The 22,080-nt window shown below is 26.5% G+C and overlaps 1 protein-coding gene across 1 annotated transcript in view; it reads right to left on the bottom strand.

The window, feature by feature from the left end:
• The window catches only part of LOC100199248 (dynein axonemal heavy chain 2), a 122,102-nt gene that overhangs the window by 5,128 nt on the left and 94,894 nt on the right, over positions 1-22,080 (bottom strand). Inside the window, exons 57-65 of the mRNA XM_065788319.1 lie at positions 19,300-19,512; positions 19,128-19,228; positions 18,923-19,037; positions 18,696-18,786; positions 18,177-18,494; positions 15,862-16,053; positions 11,961-12,032; positions 6,134-6,396; positions 5,851-6,043 (exon numbers count right to left, since the gene is read on the bottom strand). Of these exons, the coding sequence (XP_065644391.1) occupies positions 5,851-6,043; positions 6,134-6,396; positions 11,961-12,032; positions 15,862-16,053; positions 18,177-18,494; positions 18,696-18,786; positions 18,923-19,037; positions 19,128-19,228; positions 19,300-19,512 (1,558 nt within the window). The remainder of the gene's footprint in view (positions 1-5,850; positions 6,044-6,133; positions 6,397-11,960; positions 12,033-15,861; positions 16,054-18,176; positions 18,495-18,695; positions 18,787-18,922; positions 19,038-19,127; positions 19,229-19,299; positions 19,513-22,080) is intronic.

The raw sequence follows: 22,080 nt of genomic DNA, 5'->3' as shown, positions 1-22,080 counted from the left end.
CTTTTTATTTTAAAGTAAAAAAAATTGTATTTGATTTGATATTTTTAAAGTTATGAGTACCAAAGCAAATTCTTAACTGTAGTACTGTAATGTGCGGCCGTGGCGCAGTGGTTAGACCGCTTGCTTTCAAAGCAGGAGATCCAGGCTCGAAACGAGCTCTGGATAACTTTTCGCGTCACGGTAAGGAAGGAGGCGTGAACTTCCTGGTTAAATGCACTTCTGTGGTGCTCTGTGATAAGACCGTTAGGACTTCTTGGGGCACCTAAAACTAAAACAAAAAAAAAAAAAAAAAAAAAAAAATGTGATATTTTATTTTAGTTATGGGGAAAAAAGGTATTGTTACCACAGAAAATTGCTGAAATCAGGGCACTTTTAATAAATACTAATCTTTCTCAACGAGAAGTTGCCAAAAAAGGTGGTATTTTGTGGGTTTCTGTACAAAATATACACAAAAAAATGGCTAATATGGAGAACTTAATGTCAAAGAGGGTTGGTAAATGCGGAAAGAAAAGAATCCTAAGACCACACGGGAAAAGAATACTTACTAAGATTGTTCTAGTAAATGGACAGGCTAACAAAAATGAAATAACTAATAAGCTGGACCAATCTGGAGTCAAAATGTCAAAACCGTTCAATGTCACCTACACAATCTTGGTTACATTTCATGCTAAGAAGTCTAAACTGACACCAAAAATGATGCAAAAAAGGCTGAAGTGGGCAAAAAATTATAGGAATTAACAGAATATTATTGGAAATTGGTAAAATTAATTTAGATGTATTAAAAAAACCCACTTTCTTACACCATTACTTTATATATTCACTTAACAATGCTTGTATAATATTTTAAGGTATGCTTTGGAGTCAAGAGTACTTTCCAAGTTTTAACAAAAAAGGCTCAATATGAAAAAAGAAAAAAAGGAGAAAAATACTTATTGGAATGCATCATTCAAACTGTTAAACACCACACCTCTGTGATGATCTGGTCAGTGATTTGTGGAAGGGGAATGGGAAGGCTCTATATTGTAGAGGGAATAATGAATCAGTGACAATGTAAAAAAGTCCTGGTAATGTCACACGGCTAAATCAGTTAAAAATATCTATCAGAACAAAATATTCCGTTACTTGATTGGCCACGAAACTCTCCTGACCTAAATCCTATAGAAAATGTTTGGGTGCTCCGAAAGAAGAAAATATCTAAAGAAAATATTACAAATAAAGTGTATTTCATGGAAAGAATTATTTACCATTATAGAACCATAATAAAGAAATAAAGGAAACTTTGAATTGTCAAAAAAGATTCTTGCTATTTTAGAGGCAAAAGGAGGAATCATCAAATACTGATCTTGAATATATTTGTAGTAATATTTGAATAATAAAATTCATTAACAATTTGTTAAATATTTTTTATTTGTTGAAAAATACTCATTTCTTAAATAAAAATTACTTTTGAGTACATAAATCACAAAAAAATATTAAAATAATAGACTTTGAAACTTGATAATGTAAAAAATTGTAGGTGGCCATAATAAATTGTAACATGACTGTATATATATATATATGCGGTAGTAATGTAGTGGTAGAGCACTCGCTTCATAAGCGAGAGGTTCGATTCCCACCACGTCCCTGGTAGTACCGCGCTCAACTTGTTTCTCCGCGCAGCGGCCTTGTTTGCCAAGGTTTGTGTTTCAGAGCTAAAGAGTTGAGAGAGGGTTATAATCACAAGTAGCCTCCTCATCTGTAATGGCCTTCTCGGCCTTGGGGAGATAAATTATAAAAAAAAAAATATATATATACATATATATATACATATATATATACATATATATATACATATATATATACATATATATATACATATATATATACATATATATATACATATATATATACATATATATATATATATATTTATATATATATATATATATATATATATATATATATATATATATATATATAAACATATATATATAATAATAATAATAATGATAAACTGCGGCAAACAATAAAATGTCGCTTGAAAGGGGTAGCAACCCTTTAGCTCTTTGCCAGTAGACAATGAGCTGTAGCAGCAATTCGGTACATTAACTTTAATACTAGTGTTGGCTACAGTGTTTGTCTAAACAATTTTTAAATTCATTGAGATGACGAGAGTCAATCACAGTTTGTGGGAGTGAATTTCATCAGTTTACTACTCTGTTAGGAAAGAAATTGAGTCTAGTTGAAATAGCACGCATGTTGTTATTGAGGTCAGAAGCGTTAAAAAACTCTTTGTATTGACGATGAGAGTGCCCTCTAGTTATTCACACAGATGGATAGCCGATTTGTGGGTTAATCCAATAAATATTTTCTAAATTATTTATAAATTTGAAGTTGTAGATTAAATCACCTCGACTGCGTCTTTCATTTAGTGAGGTAAGATGAAGGTGTGCTAATCTGGCTTCACTGGATAAAGCTTTGAGAGATGGAATTGCTTTGGTGGCACGGTTTTGGACTTTTTCAATTTTTTCAACGTTGTGTGCAGAAAGATAATTCCACACAGGACCAGCATACTCAAGGTGAGGTCTGACCAGCGATGTGTAGAGACTCTTCCAAACTTGTGCATTTTTATAAATAAATGATTTCTTTAGTTGACCGAGAACAGAGTTAGCTTTTGATGATATTATTTCAACGTGTGTATCCCATTTGAGGTTGTGTGAAATGCAAATCCCAAGATCTCTTTCACTGTACGAGGAATCAAGAAGCTGCTTCCCTTGCTGAGTCAAGATATAGTATTGGTGGTTAGGATTTTTGCTGTTGTTAAAGTGTAAGATAAGGCACTTTTTGTAATTAAGTCGTAAGCGCCAGGTGAGAGTCCAAGACACAATGTGATTTATATCCATCTGGAGCAGAGCTGGGCTCTCAGGTGTAAAATTTGTGGAAATAACTTTACTGTCATCAGCGTATAACTTCATTGGATTGCTAACTAGGTCTGTTATGTCATTAATGTATAAGATGAATAGAAGTGGTCCTAGAATAGATCCTTGAGGGACACCACTGGTGACTGGTAACGAATCTGAAATGGTGGAACCCATGACAACTTGTTGTGTTCTTTTAGAAAGAAAAGAATTTATCCAATTAAGAAGCATATTAGAGATACCATAACCAAAACGTTTGTGGAGCATAAGATCATGAGGAGGTGTGTCAAACGCTTTTTCATAATCTAAATATAAAACATCTACACTATAGCCTTTTGCCATTGAGTGTGAGATCTGATGGACAATTTCCAATAAATTGGTAATGCATGATTTTTTTGGAACAAACCCGTGCTGATTTTGAGATAAAAGATTATTTGCACTTAGATACTCGGTTAAACAATCTTTTACAATACGCTCTAGGATTTTGCAGCAGGTAGAAGTTAGGGAAATCGGTCTGTAATTTGGTGCATCAAGTTTAGATCCTTTCTTGTGAAGCGGTGTTATGTTAGCTTCCAGCCATGCGGCTAGGACTCGACCTTCACAAATAGATTTTATAAATATGTAGGTAATGGGCACGTTCAGAGATGAAGAACATTTGTTAAGGACATGTGGGTGAATGCCGTTCATTTCATTAGAAGTAATGTTTCCATTTGACTCTTTCATAGACCTTATTTGATTTTTAACTTTAAGTTTCATGTTTATATACCTATATATAAGTTTTGGATTTGTCTTGGCTTTTTCGGATATAGATTTTCATATTGAGCAATAGAATGAGTTAGAGTTTGTTTTACTTAATTGCAGCTATTATTGTATTGTTTAGTGTCTAGACGCCAGTTTGGGTTTTTGCTTCTATAATAAAGTTTTTTTTTATTTTTTATAGCAGAGATTACTTCTTTTGTGATCCAAGGTGTGTGTAAAGCAGAATAATTTGATTTAATTGCTGGTATTTGATTGCTGATATATATATATATATATATATATATATATATATATATATATATATATATATATATATATATATATATATATATATATATATATATATATATATATAACTCTTAACTGGTTGTCAGAAAGTTTTTCCGTATTTTGTTGACAAGAAGTAAAAATTAAAATGCAAGACCGGAATTTTTTTTTTATTAATTGATAGACTGCCTGCCCCAACCAAACCCTCAGTTGATGTAGCAGCACTCCCTTGCGAGTCAGGCTATTTGTCAGTCAATATAGCAGCACTCTGTTGCAAGTCAGGCTATTTGTCAGTCGATGTAGCAGCACTTTGTTGCGAGTCAGGCTATAAGATAGTCAATGTAGCAACACTCCGCGCATGATTTACAGTAAAAAAATAAAAATAAAATAATTTTATTAAAAAAAAATAAAAATAAAAACAAAAACATTTTATTAAAAAAAATAAAAATAAAAACATTTTATTAAAAAAAATAAAAATAAAAACTTTTCATTAAAAAAAAAGAAAAAAAAAGCATTGTTTATATTGTTAAAAGCATTCAGAATGTTTTTAAAAACATTCAGAATGTTTTTATAAACATTCAGATTGTTTTTATAAACATTCAGAATGTTTTTATAAAAATTCTGAATGTTTTTATAAACATTCAGAATGTTTTTATAAACATTCAGAATGTTTTTATAAACATTCAGAATGTTTTTATAAACATTCAGAATGTTTTTATAAACATTCAGAATGTTTTTATAAACATTCAGAATGTTTTTATAAACATTCAGAATGTTTTTAAAAACATTTTGGTCAATTAAATTTACGTTTTTGCGGTTTTTTTAAACAACGATTAATTTGTAATTAAATTAATGGTTTTTCCTTTCTGACAACACGCAAATGTTGGATGAAAGTCAAAAGTAATTAAAAGTGACGTATTTGTTGGCATAAGAATCATTTTTTTCCTTCCATACTCCCAAATGCAACAAACAATATATATATATATATATATATATATATATATATATATATATATATATATATAGAACCCTTAGATGTTGTCCGAAAGTTTTTTCGATATTTTGTTGACAAAAAGTAAAAATTAAAATGCAAGACCGGAATTTTTTTTTTTTAATAATGATAGACTGCCTGCCCCAACCAAACCCTCAGTCGATGTAGCAGCACTCCCTTGCGGGTCAGGCTATTTGTCAGTCGATGTAGCAGCACTCCCTTGCGAGTCAGGCTATTTGTCAGTCGATGTAGCAGCACTCCCTTGCGAGTCAGGCTATTTGTCAGTCGATGTAGCAGCACTCCCTTGCGAGTCAGGCTATAAGATAGTCGATGTAGCAACACTCCGCGCATGATTTACAGTAAAAAAAATAAAAATAAAAACATTTTAATAAAAAAAATAAAAATAAAAACATTTTATTAAAAAAAATAAAAATAAAACATTGTTTATATTGTTAAAAACATTCAGAATGTTTTAAAAACATTCAGAATGTTTTAAAAACATTCAGAATGTTTTTAAAAACATTCCGGTCAATTAAATTTGCGTTTTTGTGGTTTTTTTAAAAAACGATTAATTTGTAATTAAATTAATGGTTTTTACTTTCGTCCAACACGGAAATGTTGGACGAAAGTCAAAAGTAATTAAAAGTGACGTATATGTTGGCGTAAGAATCACTTTTTTCCTTCCGCTCTTCCTAAAGCCAACAAACTATAGAACTATATATATATATATATAAACCCATATATATATATATACATATATATACATACATGTTTACATATATATATATGTATGTATATATACATATATACATATATATATATATATATAATATATATATATATATATATATATATATATATATATATATATATACATATAATAATATATAAAATAAAATATAACAATTAAAGAAAAAAATGAATCAAAAAAGTTACCTCGTGCAGCAAAACCACATTAAGTGGAGAAGAATCATCAGCAAGAATTTTTGCTGTTTGCTCATAGTCAATTAAATCAGGAAGTTTTTTCAAAACATCTGCTGCCAGCTCCAACACTTTATCTTCAGGTCGTTCACCATGCAATCCAGAAGATACTTGAGGCTGAAGGGACAAAACTGTTTCAAAAAGATTCCTACAAGTATGAGTAAATATTTTTGTTAATTCAATTAACAACATTCAACTATTGATTTTCTATAAAAAAAACTTAAAATAAAAAGTTTACCTTGTTTCTCTTATTTGGCTAGTAATATCAGCATTTTGTGTCTGTCCAAATATATCTGGATTATCAATATTTGGAAGCATGTTAAGAAATTCACGATATGCTCGCAAATCTCCATCCTTGGGAATGTAGTAGTAGTTATTAGAAGAAAGCTTATAAAAAGGAACTGTAAGAACATTATCGTTAAAACAATCATTGATATAGGTCATTAACAAACGACGATCCCATTCATCTGTTACATGTCCTCCATAATTTACTCCAGCAATCTGACATTTTAAATGAAATTAAGTTTAAAATAATATTTATTGTGTATTTTATATATTTAATAAAAACTTAAACAATTTTAACATATGAAGATATTTTTATAAAGTGGGTTTAGTGAGATATGTAACTTCCATGTAATTCTAAACTTTTTTCAAGATTTCATTGTTTATTTATATACATACATATATATATCTATATATATATATATATATATATATATATATATATATATATATATATATATATATATATATATATATAGTATATATATATATATATATATATATATATATATATATATATATATATATATATATATATATATATATATATATTCCAGCAATCTTGCATTACTTTGATGCATGCAAGATGAATAATGCAAGATTGCACTGGCCTAATTAATGCAGGAGTTTAAAGGATTTGTACTAAACAATACATTTAAAAAAATAAAAATACAAAAATAAAATCAAACTAAAAATATATAATTTTATATTGTAATAAGTCTAATGAAAAATATGTTGGTTATACAATGCATACTGCAACCAAATGTTTAATGAAAAACATCTATACTATTGATGATAAAATGATATGAGATATGTTGTGTTAGTAATGATATGTTACTTAATAAAAACTGTAATCTATTAGAAACTGTTTTAGTTTGTCAAAATTTTATTGTTCATAATTCTTATATTTACATACACCAAAGTGAAATTATTTTATAAAGTTTCAAGTACAATCAAAAATTTTTTTTTTAAAATTTTGCAAATCTATTTCAACTCAATTTTTATAGTAAAATATTTGTTTAAAAAAAGTTAAAATGCTATGTTTTAAAATATTTTCAAAATCTTTTGCTTTGTTAGTTGTTATGTTAATAATGTGAAATTAAAAATATGCGTGCGTAATTAAAAAAAAAATATCCCACCTACATTTTAAAATTTTGACATATTTACATTCGCCATTAAGTATTTTAACCTCAACCCAATAGTTAAAATAAAAGTACCCAACCAAAACAATATGCAATTATTTTGAAGAAAGTGATAAAATTAAAAATGTAAAGCCCATTGTTAGCAACCATACCCAATGATATAAGGTATGGTTGCTAAAGATGGCTTCACATTTCATAGTTTCTGAACATCATCACATTATCAAAAAAACTGTTATCTGTCAAGAAATTAAAAAAATGTTGACTATACAAGTGAGTTATACAACTGAATAAAATAAAGACAAAGAAAGTAATGGTGTAACTTATTGTATAAGTAATCTATTGACTATCGACAAAATTTATTCTATTACCGAAAGAAGAATTAGAAATTCAAATACAGAAAGAGAAGAAAAGTTTGGGAAGAAATGAAAATTTAAATATGATTCTTTTAAATTTTTAAATTTTTTTAAAAGAACCATATTTGCTAATTATGATTCTTTTGAATTTGAAAAATTATTGAAGATGTCTGTCAATGAAAGTAATGAAGAGGAAAGTTTTTAAGTATAAAATATAAATACTTTATGACCATGTTACCAACAAGACACCAATGAGGTCAAGAAAAACTTTTTCAGCTGCTGGTTATATATGCAGTTCTTTGAGAAGTAGATTGGGAGATAATACTTTGAGTAGTGTCAGTTTATTAAGAACACATTTCTTGCAATTGTTCGCTCACATTTGATATTTAAAAAAATTAGTTATGTTCATGTTTTTTGTATTTTTATTTTTGTTTATTAAAAGTTTTAAATTATATCGATTTACGAACAAATTATGTTTATTCACCCGCACTATAAATTTTTTTCGAAGTTATTAATTTTTAAGCTTATTTTTTTCTGAAATACTTGAAAAGTAAGTACAATTGTCATTTATAATGTGTATTAGAAATTCTGTCAACCCCATCAACATGCCAATCCAGTAGGACTGAAGAGGGTGCAGAATTGCAATCTCTCTATATAGGTCTACTTTGACAAAAAGCTATATTTTCAATTTATTTAACACAGTGCTCCAAGTTTATCTTATTATTAGCTATGCAATTTGTTCGCATAACAAGCAATAATAAGATAAACTTGGAGCTTAAACTTACTATAAATTAAAATATGTTTTATAATATACAGTTATGGTCAAAAAAATCTAAACACCCAACATTTATAATGAAAAACATTTTTTGTACTGAAAAAAAAAATTATCACTATAAAATATTTTACTTCAAAAAACAACATACATGAACATAAAAAAATAAAGAAGCCATTGTATATAACATGCTTTAGTACTTTATATGAGCACCTCAAACTTTTAGAACAGTTTCTTTTCTTCACAGCCTTGAGGCAAGGGGGTCTTAAAAAATGGTGAGTAGCAACTTATTTTGGGGAACATGAATAAACCAGTTTAATTCTAATGTTGTTGCAGTCAAATGCACATATCTTAACAGCTGTTTTATCATAGTTTCAATAGGATTTAATATGCCTATATAAGTTTTTATACGATGGTGAGAAATAAAAAAAAACCTAACTTTTGACAAATTGAAATTTACAAGATTTTTTAAAGGTTGACAATTTTTAGAGCCTGATTACACTAAAAGTTTTTATTCTCATCAGTGACTGATTTATATATATATATATATATTCCGAGTTTGATCCCCACCACGTCCCTGGTAGTACCGCGCTCAACTTGTTTCTCCGCGCAGTGGCCTTGTTTGTCAAGGTTCGTGTTTCGGAGTTATAGAGTTGAGAGAGGGTTATAACCACAATTTAGTAGCCTCCTCGTATGTAGTGGCCTTCTCGGCCTTGGGGAGGCGAATTAACAAAAAAAAAAATATATATATATATACATATATATATATATATATATATATATACATATATATATATATATATATATATATATATATATATATATATATATATATATATATATATATATATATATATATATATATATATATCAAACCTGAAAAAATATATATTTTTTCTGATTTTTTGTTTTAGTTTTGAATGCTTTTTTTGTTGTTGTTGATAACAAGTAAAAATTAATAAACGAGGGAAGGAGTATTGAAGTCATACTCAAAAGAGCCCTACAAAATTACAATGATTAAATTAAACATGAATTTTAATGACTATAGATCATTTATGATACTTTCATATTCGCTAATAACTATGTAATCACCCACACATTGCATGATTGCCTGGTGTGTTGGCAGCATATTTTGCACTTATAAGTAGTTATCTATAATAATTAGGAGCGGATTTTTTTTGCCATAACTTTGCAATGTTTCAGGCTTGATAGGTTTAAACAAAATGATTTAAACCATTTGAAAAAATATCAATTTAAACCAAAATAATATTTTTTAAAACAACTTTAAATTTACAGCAAGAAAGTAAAGCAGAGTTAATTTACAAATAGAACTATATCTTTCATGTAAATACTAAACGTGAATGCAAAAATGAATATGTATGTGCTGATATATATATATATATATATATATATATATATATATATATATATATATATATATATATATATATATATATCCATATATGTATAAAAGGCTGCATTAAGCCATAGTTTAAGAAACAAGATGGGACTAGTAAGCGACAAAGCTTGTTTTTATATACAGAACATTAAATAATGTAGTGATTGATGAATTATAGCAGTAATAAGTGAAATGCCTAATTCTTTTTTTAAATTGAAAAAGTTTATTAGACAGGGCTTATTAAAAAAAAAGGAAGTCAAACCAAAAAAACCATGGTTTTTTTGATTTTTAAAATAACCCACGGTTGTTTAAAAAAAAAAGAAAAAGTTTTTTTCAACCCAGATACATACATAACTTTAAATAAAATGAATAAACTGCACAGTATGACTTATTTCTTAACTTTTTATGACATTTTATAATAACCTGTTTTTTATATGACATTTTATAATAAATCAAAACTGTTTTAGATTGGCACAAAGTTTAGAAACAGGGTTTGACAAATTGATGAATGTGCGAAAATTTAGCATAAAATTGACAGAAAAATAATCTCTAAATTTGCTGTCTTTGCTTATAAATGATGATGTTTGCTTACAAACTTGAAAAATATTCAGAAGAGATTATCATTCAATGGCTTTTAGTATGGCTTCGAAAATTTGTAACACCATCTTATGTTTGTCAAAATTAAAAAAAAAACTTATTATTTTTTTGCATTTTGTATTTTAAATTTTCGATAATTTTAAAGCTTATCCTTAAATAATTTAAATCTTTATTAGGAACTTTAATATAACCATTTATTTAACAATTTTTTTTAAAATTATTTTATTTAGAATTTATAAAGCATTCATTTTTTTTGTTTTTAACTTTAACTGTTTTGTTTGAAACTTAAATAACAGGTTCGTATTCAAAATTTAAATAAGACGTTTTTTTGTTTTTGTTTTTTATTCTAACTATTTTATTTAATATATATACTATATTATTTTTTAGATATATTATTTAATATATATTATAATATTATATATATATATATATAATAATATTTAAATAAAACATTTGTTTCGCTCTTTTTTTTAAATTAACTTGTTCTTAGTTTGAATAAAAAGTTTATTTTTTATTTTTTTATTTTAACTATTTAATTTAGAATTTAAACTTAAAAATTAAACTGAAATTTAAATTGAAAACTTAAATTAAACTTAAAGCTTTTGATTTGTTATTTTTCATTTATTTGAAATAGCAAATTAAATTAAATTTTAAAATCTAGTAGATTTTAAGCTGGTAGACAATTTTTTGTCTACCTTTGTGTCTGAGGTAGACAAAAAATTTCCAACCTTAGACATTGTCAGGTCGGCATTTCTGAATGCTGACCCTAAATCTGAGGGCTGTACTACCATTAACTTTAAACATTATTTTAGCATATTCTATCCAAGGAGATGTAAAGTAAATAAATTTATAAAAGTGTTCCTCTTCATCAATACAGTGGTCTCCTCGGCCTTTGAAAAATAAATAACATTAATAAAAATTAAATGGCACCTAACATTACAATATTTCTGAAATAAAGAATTAGATAATTATTATGATATTATAAAGAATTAGATATGATAAAACAAATAGTCTAAAGCCTTTAAAAAAAAATTAAAACTTCATAAAAATTACTTTGGTCAATATTTTTATAAAAAATATAAACAGCTTTAAACTTCTAATAAAAACTACTAATATAAGCAAACTAATATAAATTAATACTAATATAAACTTCTAATATAAACAAACTAATATAAATGAATACTAATATAAACTTCTAATATAAACAAACTAAAAATATATGGTTTAACTATGGTTAAAACCTATTTAAAAAATCAAAGAAAATACAGTTTTTCTTTCTAAACTTTTGTTTGTGAAAAAACACCCTTAATTTAACCATTTTCTCATATTTCTATTTTTGTCTATTTAACAAAAAAAAGTGCGTATACACAAATAATAAATAGTATAGAATAAAATATTATATAAGTACAAATGCATAAATCAAAGTATATGAAGTCAAGCACACATTGCAAATGCTTAATATAAATTATTAACACAATTAAGTATTAAAAATAGATATTTATAAAAGCAGCATTACTTACTAAATATTTAAGAGCATCCCAAGGGGTGACATCGTATCCATCTAGATAAATGCTTAATAAACTTTCTGACACCTAATCATGAAATAAACATTCGAAATGAAAAAATTAACTCTCAACAACTAACAATAATAACCACAATTACGCATATAAATACTAATTATACAGTGTATAAAATAAAGTTTCATTATTCAAAATTTGTTCAGTTATTGTATCAGTGATGCTCCTCACATGTTTTTTTAGTCCAAGTATCACGTATTTTTTCTCTTCCTCTCTAAAATTTGTTGTTCTACTATTGCAAGGTGCTGACAGCAACTTTTGTTATGTACTAGTTTTAAACACATGTTGTTGGTGGAGAAAACACTATTTATTATATTTTGTAAATAAACTTTAATGGATTCTTTAAAAAGCAATTCTTGTCATTAACTATTTAAAAAAAAGAGCCTTATTGTTTAATTATATAAGTTATCATAATAGAAAAGTTTAACATTTTATCACCATCAATATGAAGATGTGAAAAGTAATGTATGATGTCTATAATGCTTCTAAATTATTGCTATAAATATAAAGTTGCCAAAGCTTTGATTATATTGATTGCATATTTATGGTGTTAGATTGTTTGAAAAAATACAACTTTTATAATGGAACATATAGTTTCATGCCTTTCGGCAAACATCAGCCATATTTTATTCTTTAAATTAAAAAAAAATCATTAAAAAATACAAAATACAGAAAATAACAGAAAAAACAATAACATAGCAGTAACAATGGAATGAGTTCTGACATCAAAACAAAACAATTTTAATTAGAAAATTGCTTAATCACTTGTGTCAAATAGGGCGAGAAGAAACTTGTTTCGATGACTGCACTTAGATACCATTTCACCTTTTTTGTTTAAAAGATTTTGATTTTTGGAGAATAGATTTCGTGGTTGGGTTGTAAGCATTGCACATTTAATTATTTTCCATTTAACACCTGGATTTAAATTGAATCCTTCAATTTCCTAAATTCTTTTGATACTTTGGAGTCATTTTTGTATTTAAGAATGTTAAATGATTTTATATAGTTGGCATATCAAATTTTGAATGGTGTTTCACTTATACCGATGTAGAATTAGTTGACAGGAGCGTTAGTAGAATTATTGGAACTTATTTTAGCATGGTATACAATCTTTTTTGTTAAGCATTGGTTTGATAAAGGGCAGGTATTTCTATTAAGGCAATTGCAGTTAGTTTTTGGTGGAAATTTTTTGGTTGTTCATAATTTGTTGATTGTGTGCTTATTTGGCATACAGCCATACTTTATTTTTATCGTGTTTCTGTTGAAAATTTGGTGGAGTATGTGATTTATTGAGAAAAGTTTGTTGACTAAGGTTAAAAATCTTTTTTCTACATTAGTGCTAACATTTTTGCTGAAAGGAGGGTTAGACCAAATGATGTTGGGTTTACGGTTCTTGGTATGAGGTAAATTTATATTAGGGCGGTATGAAAGTTTGTGATTAAAACCGGACCTTAACAGTGCGCCATTGTACATAGGAGTAGATCTTTGGAAAATTTCTTCACTTGACGAACTCAAAGACAATTTTAACTCAATTGAAGTCGGAAGCTGTTTTAAAATATTAGGTGGGTGGTTTGAATCAGCATGAATATAATTTAAAGAATTTCCAGGTTTAGAATATAGTTGAAAAGTATGGTCATTGAGATTTAATGTGACGTCAAGGTAATTTATAACTTTCATGTTGCACTGTATTGATATAATGAGTTCCTTTCTTTTAAATATTAAATATAACAAAATGTTTTTTGATTTTTTCCATTTGTGGGCTGCTCATATTTTTAAAAATTGCTAAACCGTCATCGCTGTATAACCAGAAATCATTTTTATTATAAGGTTGTGCAATTTAAAACAAAAGGTAAATTTCCACAAGTTCACATACTTCAGCACCATCAAATGCTCCCATTGAAATATCAATGATAATCAAGTTTGGATTAAAAAACCGCTTGATTTTTTTAATTCAAAATTGATTATCATTGAATAATAATGGCTTCCTTGCATAATAGATCAATAATTTATGGTTAGGGTCAATAGTTGAGCAGCATCTGCTCAACAAAATTAATAGAGCTGTTAAAAAGTTTTTTTGTTATCGAAGGGTAAAAATCAACAATATCAAAAATAAGGAATTTATAAGGACGTTTATCACTGATGCAATTGAACCAGTGTGTGGTAGCTTGTATTTTTTTTCACTGATTGAGATGAAGTATGTTTACAAGTTCAGAGTTTGCATCGGAAAGTATAACTCTACTAATTCTGGAGATTTCATTTTTTACAGGGTTTAATAAACAGACAGTTGGATTGTTTGTAAAGTTTTCTTAATGATCTTTTAATTTTATAAAACAATTTAAAGATGTATTGATGTCAATTTTATTGAAAACATCGTGATTCTGTATAATCCATTTACCTTCTTTATTTATTTTATTTTTTATTTTTGTATTTGATATTTTGTATATTGAGGTGATAACATTTGTAAGTAAATAGGTGTAATTTTCTTTGGATATATTATATAAATTTTGATGTTTTATTGGAAAGAGTATAAGCAAGATTACTACTGCGTATGGTAGATATGTCATCATTTAACTTGTTTTGAAAAATAGTGTATACTTTACCAAATTTAATGTTTTTTATTAGATCTATCAGATCGTTTTCAAATGCAGACATATCGGAAATTTGTTTGGGATAAGTTGATATTTTTATGCTGAAATTATTATAAAAAATATTTTCCTTATTTTTTTGATTTTTATCAATAAAGAAGAAAGTTTTCCATCTCATTCTTTTAATTAATGTTTTGGTTTTATCAAGTTTTTGTATTTTGTATTCTTTTATTGATGGAATCGTAGTGTTTTTGATTGAATAATTCAAGACAAATTGAGAAGAGTGCTCAATGTATGGAGCTAATTATTGCTGATGATTGCCAAAAGGCATGAAACTTTAAGTTAAGTCAAAAAGTTGTATTTTTTCAAATAATCTAACACTATATATATTAATACTGATCCTTTTTGTAAAAAATTTACATTATATTGATCACTCTTAAATGAACAAGAGATTTTGTCTCTTAAATTGATATAATAAAACAACAATATATATATATATATATATATATATATATATATATATATATATATATATATATATATATATATATATATATATATATACATACATATACATACATACATACATACATACATACATACATACATACATACATACATACATACATACATACATACATACATACATACATACATATATACATACATCACAACATAGAGCCTTACAAATTGCTTTGCTAATTTGATTCATATTTGTTCATTTTTCATTGATAAACTTTACTAAAAGCTAAACTAAATCAAACCGGCTGTTAATTTTAGCTCTTTTTGCAACATCTTTCCCTCATCCCATAAAAACTATAAAGTTTTATCTGTCATTCTTTATGTTGTAAGAATTTAACTTTTGATATTTCTTTGTTAAAATGTTTTACTGCTGTTATTCTTTGTATTTATAAACTGCACATCTTTTATGTTATTTATGTATGATACATTATTATTTTTTGTAAAATTTTTTGAATTAAATCAATATTTATACAAAAAATTTTTTTTTGTATAAATATTGATTTAATTCAAAATATTATTCATATAATTTTTAAGTTCTTTGTTTTTTTTATTAATTGTTAATTAAAATAGTATTAACTTTATGTGACAACCTATTTGATGAATTGATTCAGTTGACTTTTTATATACTCTTACAACAATGAAAAAAAGCTAATTGATTAAACAAAAATTAAAAAAAAATTGATGCAGCAATCAAATAGCACTTACATAAAAGCATATAAAAATTTTTAAATTCTTACTTCGAAGTCAGAATCATTAAATGAGTATGAAATATTCCATCCTAGCTGCAAAAATTTCTTTCTTTCAAGTAAAATACTATGAAAGAAACAAAGTGAAAATAATAGCTTTTTGTACTTTTCCTGGTGGTGACACCTATTGAATTGCTGATCTGTTACAAGTTGATATAAACGCTTCAAGTTAGATTTCATACCCTGAAAATAAATTTCATATTTACTACTTATTATACTAGATTTAAGTTTTTTTGAGCATACACTTGCATAACATCCAAATATATACATTAATATATGTAAAAATCTTATTAATACATATGTATATTGTTTACATTATTAGGTATATGCATAAACATTTATTCTTAATATCTAATAGTGAATGGTGAGTCTAACAGTGTGGCATAGTGTGTCTAACAGTGTGGCAGAGTGTTCTTAGTAAAAATCGGTTTTAATCAATACTTCAATAAAACTTGGTTAGCATTTTAATCATTTTCCTTTTGAAAAAAACAAAACAAATGGTTCTACAATAGTTATAAAAAAATTTTTAACTTTAAAAATTAAACAAAAATATAAATTTTATTTTTTTATTAACTTCTGTTAGCATTTTAACAAATGTTAAATTAAAATGTTTTGTTATTGGTTCGTTTCAAGACATTTTTCAAGAACCAATTCTATTTTGTAATTATAAATTAAAAAAAACTAGACGCAATAAATGTACATTAACATGGTAGTGAAAGCCTTTTAATGAATTTGTAAAATCATGATAGTAAAAAATTATATTAAGTAATAAAAATTATATTAAGTGATAAACTTAATGTTAGTGAGAATGATTTGCCAAAAAAAAAATTTTGTTTTACAACTGTTAAAAAGGAGGATTAGAAAGAACAAAACTTAATTGAGAACTATCACTGGAACCAAACAGTTCAATAGTTTTGGAGAGCTAAAAATTTGCCCCCCCCCCCCACTTCCAGGTCAATCTTAATCAAAACTTTTAGAACTTTTATTACCAATTTTTTTAAATCAATAGGATTCTTCTCTTTTTCTTTAATTCAACTTGCACAACATTTGCATAACATGTAAACTGGTGTTTTAAATACATTGATGGAAAGTCAATTATTAATAGGCACTGAACTTTTATACACCGTTATTTTACTTTTGAACTGAAAATAAACTCTTTATATGTAATTCGTAACCACTACTCCCTTGCAGATAAGAAAATGTGTTCCCTTAATACTTTATAAATGTGCTATATAGCACATTTATAAAGTATTACCCAAATAACTGCTATATAGCAAAAAAACTGTCAAACATAGTGTGCATGTAATATTTTGGGTTGCTTTAGTGGCAAATAGGGCAGAGAAACACTATACTTTTTTACTAAAAATGAAACAATGAGTTTTGAACACTATATAAGGTTTTAAAATCAAAAATATCTGAACCCTTTTGAAATTTATCAATTAACTTTATTTATGCAATACCATTCTTTAAAATCATCAATATCAAATGTTCTTGAACAAGGAATTAATGTGTTGGAGTGGCTCAGCCACAGCCTAGATCTCAACCCAATAGAAAACATTTAGAATAAAATAAAATCAAAGATTCCTCAAGCATGCCACCTTCTATTCCAGAACTGATGATGGAAATAAAAAAAGCTTGATTCAGGAAATGTCTTTGCAATATTTTTAACTCTCTGAAGGAACACAAAAACGTAAAGAATTAGTACTTAAGAACAAAAGGCAAGTATGACTGTATATTAAATAAATCTTAATAACGAACATTTAGCTTTGTTACTATTTTAATCTTGATTTTTTGAAAAAAAAACCCAAAAATTAAATCGAATGTCTGCAAAATTTATATATACACACACATATATTTGTATATATATGTATGTATGTTAATTCACCTCCCAAAAGCCATGAAGGCCACTGCAGTCGAGGAGGCTACTTTAATTGTGAATTACAAACCTCTCTCAACTCTATAACTCCAAAACATAAACTTTGACAAACAAGACCGCTGCACAGACAAACAAGTTGAGCATGGTAATACCAGGGAGGTGGTGGGGATCAAAATCAGAACTTATCACTTATGAGGTGAGCGCTCTACACTACCACTTTTGTAGATGAATTAAAGAAGAAAAAAAAAGGAATCCTATTTAATTTATATCAATCAATGGTTAAAGCAAAAATGAAAAAAAAAAAAAAAAAAAAATTGTTACCACTTGCCACCAACTTGTGGCTAATTTGCTTTAGTCCTGCCTACTGTAACAATTATAAATCATACTCTAATGATTAGGTTTTTTGAAAAGGTTTTTTAGTATAATATACCTTAGGAGGCTCTGTTGTCATCTTGATACCAGCTTGTAATATAGATATAGGGAACTTTGGATGAGGACTGCTACTTAGCCAAAGTCTAAAATCTGGATGAGGTTTTTCAACTTGAATTTGTTCAATAAGTTTGTCTAAATAAGGCATCCAACTCAAACATAAATGGCAGTTAGCTAAAAAGACCCAATTGCCTTCTTGGACACCTTCCTTAAGCATTCGAGTTGCAATAGGTGCTTGTCCTTGTCCAAGTGATAGTATATGAAAACGATTAATCATGCCACATGATTCAGCAAGTTGTAACAAAGATGCAGTTGGATCCTGATAACAAAATATGCTTACAAAAAAAAAAAAAAAAAAAATTTATCTGAAAGCCTTATTTAAACTTTATCATTAGTGTTAATTTGTATTTATAAATTATTACAAATATAATTACAAATTATAAATTCACAAATACATTTTAATAATAAACCCAAGTATATTATTAACAACATAAGACTTAATGCAGTAAAGTAAGCATACCACGCCTGGTGAAAGTACAATTATAAGTGGTGTTCTTGCATTAGAATCTTCTAAAACAGCCCTCATGTCAAGTACAGGGGGATCTACAAATCTTTGAAAAATTTAATTAAAAAATAACTAAATTAATTTCATAATATTTTAAGTTTAAAAATAGTATTTGGCAATATATCTCCTAAGTGATAATTTTTCTTTCTAACTCAAAAATTTAATAGATTTAAATACTTTACTTGGGTCCTAAATTATTAACTATAAATGATGCAGCACAAAATCCAACTCTATCAGGTCTTAATGAACGAATAATTAGCATTCGCTGCAGCTCATTACAACCATTTTGCCATTCGCCTTTTGAGTAAAAAGAAAAGTAATAATTTAAAATAATCTTAAATTTTTAAATACATATTTCTCTCTGATATAATCAATATATATGCCAACCTATTAAAGGAGTACTTTCTGGTTCTGCAGATATAAACCACTGATTCCAGTCTTGTGAAAATTGCTCAAAAGATGCAATTATTCCATGGAAATTTGGCAACCTAAAATTTTTTCTTCTTTATATATAACTTTTATGTGATATATTTATACAATATATAGATTAAATACAAACTTATCAAGTTCTGTAATATTATCCCAGCTGGCATCAGATAACCATGAGGAACATGGATTATCCATTTGTTCTTCTTTATCAAGTACTACTCCACCTCGTAAAAAAAAATTATATTCATCAATGTTAATTTTTCCAGATGCTTCTAATATTTTTGCACACATCTGAAAAGAGAAAAGCAGCTTGTGCTTTTCAAACAAACCACGGCAAGTGTATCTAAAAGTAAACCAAAAAACAATAGTTAATATTTCAAATTTAAATATAGACATTTTTGTTGCCTTGTAAAATTTTCCACAACCAGTTTAAAAACCAATTAGTGGTAGTTAAATAAACATACATTATTATGTGAAAGTTTAGCTTTGTTTATTCTAGATAGAAATATATTACAAAGTCATTTATTACTGTAACAAACTTAAAAACAATTAAAAAATCAAAACAAAAAAATTATTAAAGTTGTTGAGAAAGATTAAAGTATTGATGATTGCATATTTAGTTATGACTAAAACATCACTGATGATGTCATACTAAAATAGTCATTTGTGGGAATACAGTGCACACATTAAAAAACAATATGAAATTTTTAGAAGGCAGTTTTTATGCATGAAAGACAATTATTACTGCATGAAAAACTTCATTTTCTCATTATTCTTTTCTTTTAAACTTTTCTAAAAATCTACAGTAGTGGGTGTGTGTATATATATATATCAGAGGCTTTTTTAGACCGCTTTTGACTGTCAACTGTATTTGGATGCTGCCCAAATTTAAAATTGAGACCTTTTTTTTTTACAGCAAATATTGTTTTGTTTTTTTTTGCGAAAAAATACCTACATTCAGAAATATGTATATATATATATATATATATATATATATATATATATATATATATATATATATATATATATATATATACACACACACACACACATATATATATATATATATATATATATATATATATATATATATATATATATATATATATATATATATAAATTATGTCAGTGTATTCTACAAATAAAGTGCTCAATGTTCTTAAAGAACAGAGCAATAATAAATTAGTAAAAACACTTATCTAACTTTTATCTTCTACAGCATGCTTCGCCATCAGTAGATAAGTTAGATAAGTGTTTTTACTAACTTATGTGTATATATATATATATATATATATATATATATATATATATATATATATATATATATATATATATATATATATATAAAATAATAATAATAGTAATAATAATGATAAGCTGCAGCAAAAAAATATTAGCATAAGGACTAAACAAAATAAAAGTGCTAAATTTAGCACAAAGTAATTTTGTTTTTTAACTTTGTTTATAATTCTCTCGCCTAAAATTGGCAGCAACTCTTTAGCTCCTTTTCAGTAAATGTTATGCCAACCATAAAAAATCTATCAAACATAAAAAATACTCAAAAGACACAATGCTGTAAAAAATTTATTTGGGGTAAAAAAGAAAAAAATGTTAATGTTGAACTTAATTGGTCTCTAAAAACTGCTCCAGCCTGTAATAAGGTTTCCAAAAAACGTATGCTTAGTTTGCAAGAAAAATTTGAAATAATCACCTATTTAGATGAAAAAAATTTATTAAAATCATAAATCATAATTAATACCTTAATGTGAAATTATGTGAAAATAAGTACCTTTTAAAAAATAATAAAAAAACAAATGATCAAACTAAAATTATCCATATTCTAAATTTTTACAAAAATACTGTAGTTCATGTAACTTCCTGTTTAAAGAAAAATACAGATTTTCAAAAAAAATTAAAAATGTTGAGCCTTATTTTTGTTAAATACGCTAACATATTTGACAATGCAGAACTTGTTTGTTTTTATTTTTTTAATGCTTTATACTGTTTTTATTTTTCAATTTTATTTGTTTTAATTTATTTCTTTAAGCGTACATACATCGACTGACATATAGGTAGAACATACAAGAAGTGCTGCTACATTAACTGACAAATAGGTAGAACATGCAAGGAATGCTGCTAAATCAACTGAAAAATAGATAGAACATGTGAGGAGTGCTACTACATCGACTCAAGGTTTTGGCTAGGGCAGGCAATCTTTTTAATATAAAAAAATTTTTTAAAGGCTTCATTGACCATCAAAAGTATATTTAAATAATAAAAATCAATTATTACATATAATTCAGTTACAACTTGTGCAGTGTTTTATGGTATAATGGAAAAAAAAGTTAGAGTATAATTGCTTTTGATTTAAATTACCAATAAGTTCTCTATGATTTTTAACCACTTCTATAATTTCACTTTATAATGCCTCATTCTAAAATTAGCCAAACATTTTGTTTATAACATATAATAAAAATTCTATACATTTCTAAAATTTCTGTTTTACCTTGAAGAGTATGTAAAGATAATCAGAACTTAACTTGATTCCTTGCTCAGTAGCATGGTTGACCGTTTTTATAAAAAACTTCATCTTCCAACAGTCTTTATCTAAATTATGAAAGAGAAACTAAAATTGTTTACCAATATATAACAAAAGTTCTGAGTTGTCTTGAAAGGAAAGGTTTTCCAAATTGATAGCTAGTTGTTTTCCCACATCCATTAATTTTATGCAATACTAGTATTTTCTTTTTCAGAAACTTTATTATAAAAGAGAATGAAGATTGACACCTCCTCAGTTAGATATTATAAGTGCCTGTTAAGAATTTCCTGAGATTTATGAGCTATGTTAGAGAAGCTTGAGATCTGTTCCAGAGCCTCTAGATCTTTGTTTAGCTGAATATTAATAACTAGT

The sequence above is a fragment of the Hydra vulgaris genome, chromosome 01 (assembly GCF_038396675.1).
Source record: "Hydra vulgaris chromosome 01, alternate assembly HydraT2T_AEP".
Taxonomy (NCBI): domain Eukaryota; kingdom Metazoa; phylum Cnidaria; class Hydrozoa; order Anthoathecata; family Hydridae; genus Hydra; species Hydra vulgaris.
This window is presented reverse-complemented; position numbering and strand designations above follow the sequence as displayed.